Source organism: Hippocampus zosterae, chromosome 8 (genome assembly GCF_025434085.1).
Source record: "Hippocampus zosterae strain Florida chromosome 8, ASM2543408v3, whole genome shotgun sequence".
In the NCBI taxonomy this organism is placed as follows: domain Eukaryota; kingdom Metazoa; phylum Chordata; class Actinopteri; order Syngnathiformes; family Syngnathidae; genus Hippocampus; species Hippocampus zosterae.
In genome coordinates this window covers 19,526,418-19,538,118 of record NC_067458.1, presented here as the reverse complement: position 1 = coordinate 19,538,118, position 11,701 = coordinate 19,526,418, and the positions used below count along the sequence as shown (strand labels likewise).

Below are 11,701 nucleotides of genomic sequence, written 5' to 3'. Positions count from 1 at the left end.
TCATTTTATTCTAAATACATAAAAATATTAATTGTTGGTAGTTGGCAGTGTTGTCAAATTGCAGTGTATCATACTGCTACTTTAATCATTTAAAAATTCTGAATAGTTGCTGCCAATTGTAAAAATTGTTTTTCATTGTAAAACGTTTATAAAATATTCATGAACATTCATTCTCAAAAAAGTCTAAAAACTACAGTATGATTTAACGTTTGCTGCTGTAAAACTATTTAGGTATGTTAAAAAACAGCTAAGAAAAATTAACCTTCAATACAAATTAATTTCACAATATTTATTGTGATTGTAGTTTGCACTGGTCAAATGCATCATCTCAACAGTCATTTTATCACATTTTATCAAGATACTAAGAAAAAGTTAAACATTAGTAAAGCATAAAAATGACTTAACATTGATGAGACAAAGAGCTGCAGGCGAATGTGTCGAGTAAAAAATAGGGCAGAGTGTTTATTGGTTCTCAGTGTTCACACCGGTGAGCACATCACTCAGCAGTGAGGTCATAGCGCTCACCCTCACCCACACCAAATACCCACACACACCAAATACCCACCCACCCACACACAGGGGGATGTACATATCAGCATTGCCAACTTTTTGTCAAAATTGTGGGTGGGAAACTCTCGCTCAGAAGGCAGGATTCATTCACAGCATGGAAACACATTGACCACATCATGTATTAAAAGATCAATTTATGGTGTGTGTGGTGTTTTGTTAGAGGACAGGGGTCCACTTTAAACGGAAAGAGCGAGAAGGGAATTTTCACGACTTGCCAATGACTCAAAAGTGACATTTTTTGGGGGACGCTGGGGACGGAGGCTTGACATTTGAATGCCCCCCACCCTCCACCACCACCCACGTGAACAGTCATTGTGTGAATTGTGTTTGGCAGGTGGACTGAAAGTTGTGTGACCCGAAACAGTACATTAGTGGGACACAAAAACAAACGACTCACAATAAGCGCTTTTTGTAATTTGAAAATTCCTAGTATGATTCAAAAATAACCCCCTGCCCTCCATGTACAAAACCCCCCTTCTGCATCCTTTCCAAACCTTCAATTAACATTAGTCAGTTCATCGCTAACCCCGACCGCAATGCATTTGAATTTTTTTCCACGTCTATTCACCATTTACAGGTGCTCAAAATGGCCGTCTTTTCGAAACGCTAAAACAATCCATCCGTTTTCTGTTGTGCTTGTCTTCATTCGGGTTGCAAATGCATTGTGGTGATGTCTCAAAGACATAAAAAGTCCCTGCGTCCCTCAGTGTCATTCACAGCCTCTTTCTTTTGTTGCCGTCCCAAATAACCACAGACGCTCACCCAGGGTCCGCCGTTTTTCGCTCGGCCTTCAAGTCACGACGCAGATGATTGTTTCACAGCTGCAAGTGGCTCAAGTAAAAATATATATTTAGATATATATCTATATCTATATGCATACATGTACGTACAGGCATGCAGGATACTGCCGAGCCTGGCTTTGGTTTCCTCATTATATCCTCCACAGGATCGTCCGACTTGTGTGACCAAGTCTGCTGATTTTGTTTGGGCCTGTTAACTTCAGCTGGCGAGATTGTTGGGTTTACTTGTTGGGTCTGTGAAGTGCATTAGTGGGAGCTCACCATAGGTGTAAGATGATCGATGTAAACGTGCGCATGTAAGCAGCCATTTTGAAAGCACTCAACACCCAAACGTGCTTCTTCACTGGCGCACAACATTGGCAAGGTGCGGATGCAAACGCTACAACTGGGAGGTGGGGGCGTAAAAAATTAAACGCACCAAAAAATGCAAAGGAGGAAAAGAACATGGATGTAGATCAGTCACATCTGAGTTTCAATTTAATTTGTTCCAATTTTAATTTGTGACAGAACTATTTTTACCATTCAAATATTCCGTTTTTAATATTTTGATGGAAAGACACAAAAAGTCCATGTAAATTCGGTGACTGGGATGTTTTTGAGGTTTCAGTTTGGAGATTTGAAAAAAATTCAACAGCATAAAGAATTCGGTGCATTTCCTTGAAAGACACTCACCGAATTTTTCAATGTTGAACGCTTTACTTGTCAATTGCTTCAAACCAGAATTTTATATTTACAAAAAAACAATTAAAAAAAAACATTCAATTTAGATGTACCGTACACAATTATTCAAAAATGATTTTCTTTATGAATTTTTAATTTTTTTTAACAAAACGTTTTTAGTTTTGTAAAGATTTTATTTACACGGAATATTTGAGATTTGCAAAGATTTTTTTATTGTTTCGAAATTTTTTAATGTTTTGTATACTGTACATTGATGGTTAAAAAAGTTTGCGTGTGTGTGTGTGTATATATATATATATATATATATATATATATATATATATATATATATAGTTTTTTGACAATTGTTTTAAACAGATATTTTTTCGATGTTAAGTTGTGTTACTTTAAATATATTTTGACTATTTTGAACTCTATCCTTTTTAAATTTTAAAACGGAATATTCTAATGGTATTTTCGAAATTCAAATCTAAACTCAAAAGACAGATCTACTTTCATGCTACAATACACAGCAAATGTAACAGTTTCAGATTCGATGTAACAGACACAATGTGCAATCGGTCTACTGCGTGGTAATACTGTGTCATCTGCACTGACTCTCTCCGCAAAACAGAAGAAAAGCATAACACTAATTTTTTGTAAAAAAAAAAAAAAGGAAAAAAAAAGACAACTCTCAACTCGGCTCTGGGTAGCTTTAGAGTCCACGGCACAGACTATCTGCTTCACAGTCTGCTTGTTGTTCTGCCAGCCCAAAGTTGTTAAAATGGAGGAAGCATCCAAGCGGCGTGTTATAGCTTAGGTTCTGGGAATATCGTACCTGGGTGGGGTGACAGATGCGCCTACCCGCAAACACAATATATGTACAAAAACAATGACAAAAACAATGGAAAGCTGAGGGGCTTCTAACTTAAAAAACAACAACAACAACAAAAAACAGACGTACAAAAAAATAATAATTCAGGAAGCGACCAATTAGTGGAGCCCTTATGCTTGATCAAAGTTTCCCCCAAAAAACTGTGAGCAAGGGTACAGAAATGTTTTGAATGGCCTCAAAGTGAGTCTTCTGAGCAGGCGAGAAAGCGGGGCACCCATTAAAAAAAGAAAATGAAAAAAGATGGGGGGGGGGGGCGGGGGAGACAAATCTAAATAAAAAAGGAGGGGATGAGCTCTGTCTGATTGGACGGAACCATCCAACCAGGTCCAATTGCCCAATCAGACACGAGAGTAGTGGTACGCTTCCTTGTTCAGTAGTCAAAGACCGTAAATGCACATCCACGTAGACACACACACACACACACACACACACACACACGCACACAACGCAGGGTTCTCGATTAAGGCAGTGGTGGCAGGTGAGGCCAGGGGGCGGCGGCAATGCGTTCATTGGGCAGTGAAAGCTCCAAGTGGTGGTCAGAAAGCTCCACCGCCTCCTTGTCGGGCCACTCACTCGAATGACATCAGATTGGCTGGCACCTGCATGAGTAAAAAATTGGGTTTAATTTATTTAAAAAAAAAAAAAAAAAGAAATCCTGCATGATCAAACACCGCATCGGTTAAGTTATTACGTTTGATTGCTAAATTAATTAGGCTCTCGTTGCTTATAATGCTACAGATAAATATGTCACCGACACCAGCGGTACTTAACAAAGTCGGTGGTCCCAACAAGTGAAAAGGCTAAATAAGGAAAACAAATGACGGGTTATAGCATACGTCTGAGTTCAGTTTTCCTCTCAAGCTATTTTCAACATTTTACAGTGGTTAATCATGTGTATATAGTTTGGTAATCGTTTCCATATTGCCCATGACCTTATCGTCTATTCAATTCAAACACGGAAGTGACATGAAGCTCCGTTAAGTTGAACCGGCTACCAGAGCGCAACTCTGTGAAGTTAATGTAGCATGTAAATGGCACCTGTTGCCTGTTGCTCTGACACGCAGCACTCAGATGTTTGAACCACAGCAAGGCGTTCATCCTGTTGCCCGCTTGGTACTTGTAGGTGTTACCTAGGCAACAGAGAGACCACTCGTCACATTTTTATTAAAATGCCACTGAATAATATTTTATGAATATAACTTAACATTTTATGTACAGAGTTGCCTTTTGTGTGCGTGCGTGCACGCGCGCGATGCTCACCGTGCTCCGTGTCGGTCAGCATGAAGACATCCGGATGCTCGGGATCGTCCGCCATCATGGCCATCAGACCAACCACACACACGCTCTTACTGGACTTTGACTTGAACTGGCAGGACGACACCGGGAAACAATGTTAACGTATGTTTATGTCCGTGTGTGCGTGCGCGCGTTTCCTCCACAAGGCTCTCATTAGCTGTGAGTGACGCGCGGTATGGGAGTGATGTCACTGTTCTCATTAGTCAATGAGTGCTACCATCTGTCCGCACACGCACACACACGGCATGGCTCCTGCACAGTTTTCACTTCACACTGCCATCAATGTGATACAAGCTGAACAAGGAGCTTTGTGCAACAATTTCCCACGTCGGACAGCAATCAACTTCAATTCTGGCATGCTCGTTGGCTTTTTGTCCGAAACCACACTTAAAGAGCGGGACACAGTGAAAATTTGGCGAAATGTGAGCATTTTCCCTTCTTTGTGATCAAGCAACAAAGGCCAGATTATCGGAGGTCTTCAAACGATTATCCTGAACGATTATCTTGTGATGTGGGATGTGTTAAGAGTCATTTTTTCCCCTCCTTGATCTGCTCCGAAAACTGTATGAACCATATAAATGGTATTTAGAATGGTAAATCTTTTGCCTTGTTAAGTGGGGATCCTTCACGTTTCAAACGAAAATTGATTAGGATGTTAAAAATTAGGGACTACGGAAAGGCCGTGGAAAGTCTCAATCGAATAATTATAGGTTGACATAAAATGTTTACACTGAAGCTTCGCGGGCACCATATTAATGTAACTAAACAGTCATTTCAGGTCGAAGTACAATGTCATTGTACTGTATTCATACTACTCATAACCTTCTGTTACTGGAACATTTGATACTGCTGACAATGAATTAAGTCGATCAGCTTTAGGGGCTGGCAATCGGCATACTGTATGGGGGCTTGCCAACTTGTGAACCAGCCTGAAATACACCATTCCTTCAAATTAGACCCGATTATCAGTATATACGTACCCCGCCTTAAGTCACACTTTTTCGTGCAATCAGGCAGTCCAAAAAAACTAAACAAATTGATCACGTTGACCATTGTTTTCACTTCTCGGCCGCACACCAAGTGGAATGTTCCTCCTTGACATCATTGTGTACCGACGAGAGGAAATAATGGCTATCAGATGTCTTAGGAAGTTGATGATGTTTGTTAGGGTCATTTCGTACACTGCGTTGTGTACATATAGACGTTGTTGCGCTGCATGTTAAACATTTAATAGGCGTCGCCTGCGCCGGCGAACAAGCGACGGAAAACCTGCAGTCTCTCATCGGCACGCAGGAAGCACTCTGCAAGTGTGTGTATGGCTTACATGTTTTCTCTCTGTTGCCTTCAGGGACTTGACAGGATAGTAGTACAGTTGGGTACTACAGAGAGCCACCCAAAATTTGGTCCAGGATGCCACCTGCAAGCACACAACAATTATGTCAGAAATTTGCATTGATTTTAAAATACCGGTAATTATAAACGCAAACTAAACTTAAATTAACAACAACAAAAATCTGCGATAGAGCATGGAGCGGCCATTATTTGCGCACAAGTTCACTGAGGCATGTACCGGTACTTTCCAAGCGCGCACACCACTAAGGGATGCGAGGGAGAAAAAGACGTCAAGATAATTAATATTCCTGATACGCGTTGGCCGGATTAACAACGGAGATTTTGTTGCTGTGTTTTGTTCACCTCATTAATCAACCGTCGTACCGGGAGCCAGATTGTAAACATCCAGAGAGCTCAACATTTGTTATGATAATGTCAAAGCGTTTTAATGTCCTACAGGAAAAACTAATTAGTCAAAATCATACAAGTCTGTGTGTGCTCACCGTTGGTTTCTTGCCCTCCTTGAGTACGGTTTTCCGCCTCAGTACCCCCTGCACCGTCACCGCACCAGGATAAAGGTGAACCGCCAGCTCCTCCGACTCCGCCGAGCTACAAAACAGGTGACATGAAACGAGACGTCACTCGAGACATGTGTGAGAAACCTAAACCAAAAAAAAAAAAAAACCAAGCGTGACGACGTGCACAGCGGCTACAAGTGGATATGAGCTAAGCAGCGAGGCGACACAATCTGCAAAGCCATCTTAAACTCTGCTCGGAAGTTTCGTCTGCAGAGGTGCTGCAAGCAAGGTGATGTGCAGATTGTAGCTGGAGCTGTAAAACTTTTCAAACAAAAATTATCAGCGTGTACAAAAAGTACAAGGGATCTTTATTGTTCAAGTTTACGAACTGCACTTTCTCGCTAATCTTCAAAAATAAAAGCTGTCTCATTGAGAATATTGGTAATACTTTTTAAAGTCGTAGTCTTTAAAAAAAAGAAACATTTTCAGTCAATATATTAATCTACAAGAAAATAAGGCCTATTCCTTTCAGAATAAAGCTTTATATTTGAGGGTAAAAGGCCGTTAAGGGGCGTTGTTTATACCAATGACATAATAGCATTGGAAATGGCTCACATTGAACTAGTTATGTACATCGAATTTTCGGTCATTTGTGTGCACGTATGTGCATGTGAGAGAGAGAGAGAGAGAGAGAAATACATGCAAGAAAAAAGCAAAAGTAGATTTTAGACAAAAAAAAAATACACTTCCTCCCCTTCAACTGATTTGTGCTGTCACCCGAATACACCAAAAGATGAGCCCAGCATTAGAAACACAGTCGCACACACTCACAGATTCACACACTGGAAGCTAGCCATCAGCGGCCTGGCCCCCTGGCAGGCGCCAAGTAAGGACAAAAGCCAAGTTTGAGTTCAGGCGGGGTCGGTATTCTGCTCGGGGTGTGTATACCTGCTGGCCCTCAGGACTCCTCGGTAGGGGATGCGGGCCACGCGGGTCACTGGGCCCAGAGAGTGATAGAACCGAGTCCTGTTCAGAATAGGATAAGATAGAACAGGGTAGCCGCCACGGAATACACGTTTTTCTTCCTTTTTTGTTAAAAAAAAAAAAGTTTTTTGTGTTTTCCCCTCGGTGTTCAAAGGGGGTTTACATCAGGTGGAAAGAATGAGCAGGGCTTTCTCTTTAGGAACGTTCAGTCACGTTTGGAAGGTGATTTTCAGTCTGGCTGGGAGTAGGAGAGTGACAGCAATTTGGGACGAATGTGATTTCTTTAAATCTCAAGGTGTCTTGAGTTTTAATATCTCAGCAACATTGCGGTGGGTGAGGCACGGCGGCCTTGGAAAAGCAGGCTTTTATTGCGTGAACGTATATCGCTTCAAGGATGAAGATATTCATCATCTTGACCACGGCTGCGATGGAAAACAAAAACAACAGACAAGAATGAGGACCGCCTTAAGGTTCTTACCTCTCAAAAGCCGGCCACGACACTTCCTCGCTGAGTTCCGAGCCTTCACTGCTCCCTGAAGGAAAACAAACAACAACAACAAAAAGTGAATTTAAATAAAATAAATGATGCCCTTTTATAAAATAGCCCATCCCTAGTGCCCACCGAGTGAAATGCCGCTGGACAGTGTGGAGCTCTCAGCTTGGCCTCGAGTGGGACTGTTGCTCTCCATCACGCTGTCATCCAGCAGGTGGCGTGAGCCAGCGTTGGGGAAGGTGGCGCTCTTGAACTCCACTGCATTCATCTTGTGGATGAAACTAAAAGGACGCGGCAGATATCAGTCCCGGCTGACAAAAGGATACATAAAATGCGTGAAGGAAAAAAAAAAATAGACTAACTTGTAGCCCAGACTGTGACACTTGCGGTGTCCGTAGGGAAGCAGGTTCCTCGGGGAAGGGGGCGTGGCTGGGACTTTAGTGGCGTCGGCCACCACCGAACACTTGCGGCCGCACAGAGGAGATGCAGATGCCTCCTGGCCTGTGGGATGGAGAGCCGCCGTAAGTTGGGGGCACTTGAAAGTTCAAAAGTACCACCGTCTACTTTTAATACATACATGCGGCAAAATCCACCAGATCGGATTTTGTAAAGCACAGAGATGAGCCACAAAGGTTTTGGAGTCTTTATAGACTGACGGGACCAAGTTTAACCTCTACCAAAGTGATGGAAAGGCAAGTATGGAGGAAGACGGGAGCTGCTTTCGATCCCAAAAACCCCCCACACAAGTGCAGCTGTGAAGCACGGTGGAGGTCATTTCATGCCGTTGGCTCGCATGGCTGCTTCTGGAATGAACTCACTCGTTTTTATTGATGATGTAACTCGTGATGGGAGCAGCAGAATTAATTGTGAAGAGAAAAATGCGTCCAAACTAATCTGAAGAATCTTCAACGAGACTGACTCAAAACACATTGCCAGCATAACGAAGGCCATTTCGGCTCCTGGAGCCGCCAGAAACAATCACCAACTGAAAGGGGCTGCAGTAAAGGCCTGCAAAAGCATTTGAAACGAAGAACGCAAAAGTCTGGAGATCTCAGCGGGTCGCAGGCTTGATGTGGTTACTGCAAGGTTTATGCCACCAAATATGAAACGTTATTGACTTTAATAACGTCTGTTCCAATTAATTTCACTCTTTTCAAAAGAGGCCTTCAACCAAAAGCACTCTGCTCTGTCCTGAGTTGTCATCTTATACAATACAATACATGCTGATTTATATAGCGCTTTCACAACAGCGGCAGCTGTAACAAAGCGCTTTACAAAACAGTTAACATAAAGTAAAATAATAAACACAACACATAACATAAAACACCGACAGTCATGCAGTTCTAACCACTTTTCCATCACACGCTTTGTTGTTTGAAGCAGTTTGAGATGAAAGGGGAGAGAATCAAGGTGTCCTTTAACCAGTGGATCAGAGACGTCATCCTCAAAATGTGCACACGTCGGCTACAAGCTAAGTTTCAAAGTCAACAAGAAGCTGTAGCATCCATTGACGAAAAAAAGAGATTGGTTCACTTGTCCTGTCCCATGGAAATCCACTTCAATTCCAAGCGGCGACTCACGGTTCCAAATACGCATCGCCGCTCTTCGCCAACGCTCCTCTCTCCTCATCCTCAACTTCAGCGGCCATCCATCCAGCCGCACCAACGCCGACTGTCCAACAGCGCTGACATAGCCACTGAACAAATCGGGGTTGTGAAAAATGCTGCCCATTACTGGCCCAAAAAACACATGCGCCCCAGGTCTGTCCTGCACCGACAGTCAATGGCGCCGACATTCCTCCCAATCAAAATCTGTGCTGGTACAGGCGTGCTGCCGAGAAGGCGCAACCACCAAGCACAGATACTGCTCCTTTGACGAATGTCGTGGCCAAAAAGCGCTGAAAACAGTCCATATCAGGTCCACACAATGAAACAACAAACAACATGCGACAAAACAAAAGACAAAAACAGCAAAAAAGAACAAAAAAGCAAGGCTCTTGAAGAGCACTTGCCGAAGGCTGCCTACTCGGGTGCCATCTTGGAAAAAAAAATAAAATCAACGTAAATACCACCCACAAATAAAATACTCTTGAATTTGGAACATTTGTGTGCTATTCATCTTTTCATCTGATGTCGTCAGCATACAACAAATACAAAGAAATGGACCCCGCTGTTCCATACTTCTGGAGGGGACCGGAGAGCTCAACACTCACCAGCGAGATCCTCTTTGGAAGCATTAGCACGCGGCGTGCTGGTGCCAGGCTCGATCCTCTGCGACAACCTGAACAAAAGCACGTCGATGAAAGGAGCTTTGCGGGTCAAGAGAATCCGCACACTGCCGCTTACTTGTAGTTGTCATCCTCCACAAACTTCTGCAGCTCCTCGATGTACCTGACTGAGTTGAGATACTTCTGGATGTGAGGCAACAGCGGGATGTCTGAAAGACACATGGAAAGGCCTCTGTGTAGAAAAATCGGTGGGTGAAGCAGTGGAGTTTGCATGAATACCGTCGCCACTTTCACGCAAAGATCGCATCCAGATTTGAATCGGCAATTGTGTTTTACAGAGAGCCCAGCAAAGCGGGATATTGAGCCAACTGCGGGCACTTTCAATCGATTACTAACTAGTGGCTCGACAATTGCTTTCAACACAGCAGGGCAGGAAAAAGGACCATTCTAGTGACGCAGAATTCCGAGTAGACTTGATTCTGTGTTGCACATCGGTATCACACGGAAAAAAAAAAAGGATGTTAAAGTGTCTTGCTTCTGTGAATTGATACGATGTCAGAAGGTGGTGGCCGCTCCCACACTCCGCTGGGGATGTTCAGACAGAACAACAGCAAGGAAAAAAACGGCAACAACTTGCGGAATATGCTTCACGCGGGCAGTCTACTGCCTTTTATGACAGCATATTTCCACAATCGTAATAATAAAAGCGTGTTCAATGTTCGGATCTGGTTTTCAGACTGGACCAGTGGAGTTTTGTTTCCCAACTCACCGTAGGTACAGGATCTCTGCAGGTCTGATATGATTCTGAGTATGTTATTCATCTGGTTGGACCGCTGCTCGTTCTCGAGGATGCTGCCTGTGGAGGGGTAGGCCGAGTCCACGTAGGTCAGGTCGGACAGGTACATCCCTAAAGAGAGAGAGAGACAAAGAGAGGAAGGAGGAAGGTTAAGCGTCATCAAATCGGTTTGACTGCCTTGGTATGAGCCAAATGGAGACAGGGCCATCTGCTGGCTCTGGAAAAAAAACAAACAAACAAAAAAAAAACCTACACACATTTTCTTGGGAGTTCAGCTCATTACAAGGCAAAGACAAATACACAAACAAGACTAGGAGCGCGAACGGGGTCAGATGCCAGGCGTGCGTGCGTGCGGACCACCTTGTTTCATGTTTGACCAAGTCAGCCAGAATAACTCTGAGCAAATTCCCCGGGAGTTAAAAAATCTTCCCTCAACTTTTCCCTGCCCCCCCTTTGCCTTGGACACTCTGGGTCAGATTCTTCGCCTCGCGTGACATAAATATTAACACAAAGCCCATCAGCCGGGAACGGCTGCTCGCCATTCGGAAAGAGAGATAAAGGAGCTTTCAGAAATTTGGCATGCGTCGCTCCAAATAATCCAAAGGATTCAACAACTACAAACATTTTTAGTGCGAATTTCATGGCACGGTGAAGTCGGCTCGATTTCGTGATGTCATGCAGGAGGGCGACTGTAGAACCGAACCCCGCTTGTTAGGACAGTGGTGAGTTTGGGTTACGTCGCCAGGGGCCGGGATTGAACATTTCTACTAGAGTGGCCCACACACGCAAAATTGACCAAGCAATGGCTGGAACCACTCGACTACAAACAAATGGCCCCGGTGTGAAGCCACAATCCCGTCAAATTAAACCACTGGCATCCTTATATTTTGAAAGTGGCTTTAGTTCTTTGGCCCGCTTAGCAGATCCTTGTTATTGACGGAGAAATCCAGTATGAGCCTCTCAGACGCATTGAAATTAAACACAGATGGAAGGCAACTCATCGCACAGCTGATATGTTACCAGCACCTTGGCTCGTTTCTTTCTAGCAGCCCCACGTTTGTTTGGTTCCCATAAGAGAAGCAAGAGTTGGTGCAAGATGAGGTGAAAGTGAGTGAAAACACCGACGGAGG

General features: G+C 43.5%; 1 protein-coding gene and 1 long non-coding RNA gene across 3 annotated transcripts in view; one reads left to right on the top strand and one right to left on the bottom strand.

Annotated features, from left to right (window-relative positions):
- LOC127605616 (uncharacterized) overlaps positions 1-11,701 on the top strand; it is a 113,617-nt gene that overhangs the window by 42,198 nt on the left and 59,718 nt on the right. The gene's annotated exons all lie outside the window — the stretch shown is intronic.
- Positions 2,708-11,701, bottom strand: part of ralgps2 (Ral GEF with PH domain and SH3 binding motif 2) — a 56,543-nt gene continuing 47,549 nt past the window's right edge. Inside the window, exons 10-21 of one of the 2 annotated variants that reach the window (XM_052073231.1) lie at positions 10,545-10,682; positions 9,894-9,984; positions 9,761-9,828; positions 7,911-8,049; positions 7,678-7,829; positions 7,534-7,588; positions 7,020-7,097; positions 6,057-6,162; positions 5,546-5,638; positions 4,186-4,291; positions 3,964-4,055; positions 2,708-3,524 (exon numbers count right to left, since the gene is read on the bottom strand). In XM_052073231.1, coding sequence (XP_051929191.1) covers positions 3,495-3,524; positions 3,964-4,055; positions 4,186-4,291; positions 5,546-5,638; positions 6,057-6,162; positions 7,020-7,097; positions 7,534-7,588; positions 7,678-7,829; positions 7,911-8,049; positions 9,761-9,828; positions 9,894-9,984; positions 10,545-10,682 — 1,148 coding nt within the window. In that variant the 3' untranslated portion in view covers positions 2,708-3,494. The remainder of the gene's footprint in view (positions 3,525-3,963; positions 4,056-4,185; positions 4,292-5,545; positions 5,639-6,056; positions 6,163-7,019; positions 7,098-7,533; positions 7,589-7,677; positions 7,830-7,910; positions 8,050-9,760; positions 9,829-9,893; positions 9,985-10,544; positions 10,683-11,701) is intronic. The other variant, XM_052073232.1, reaches the window with a different exon arrangement.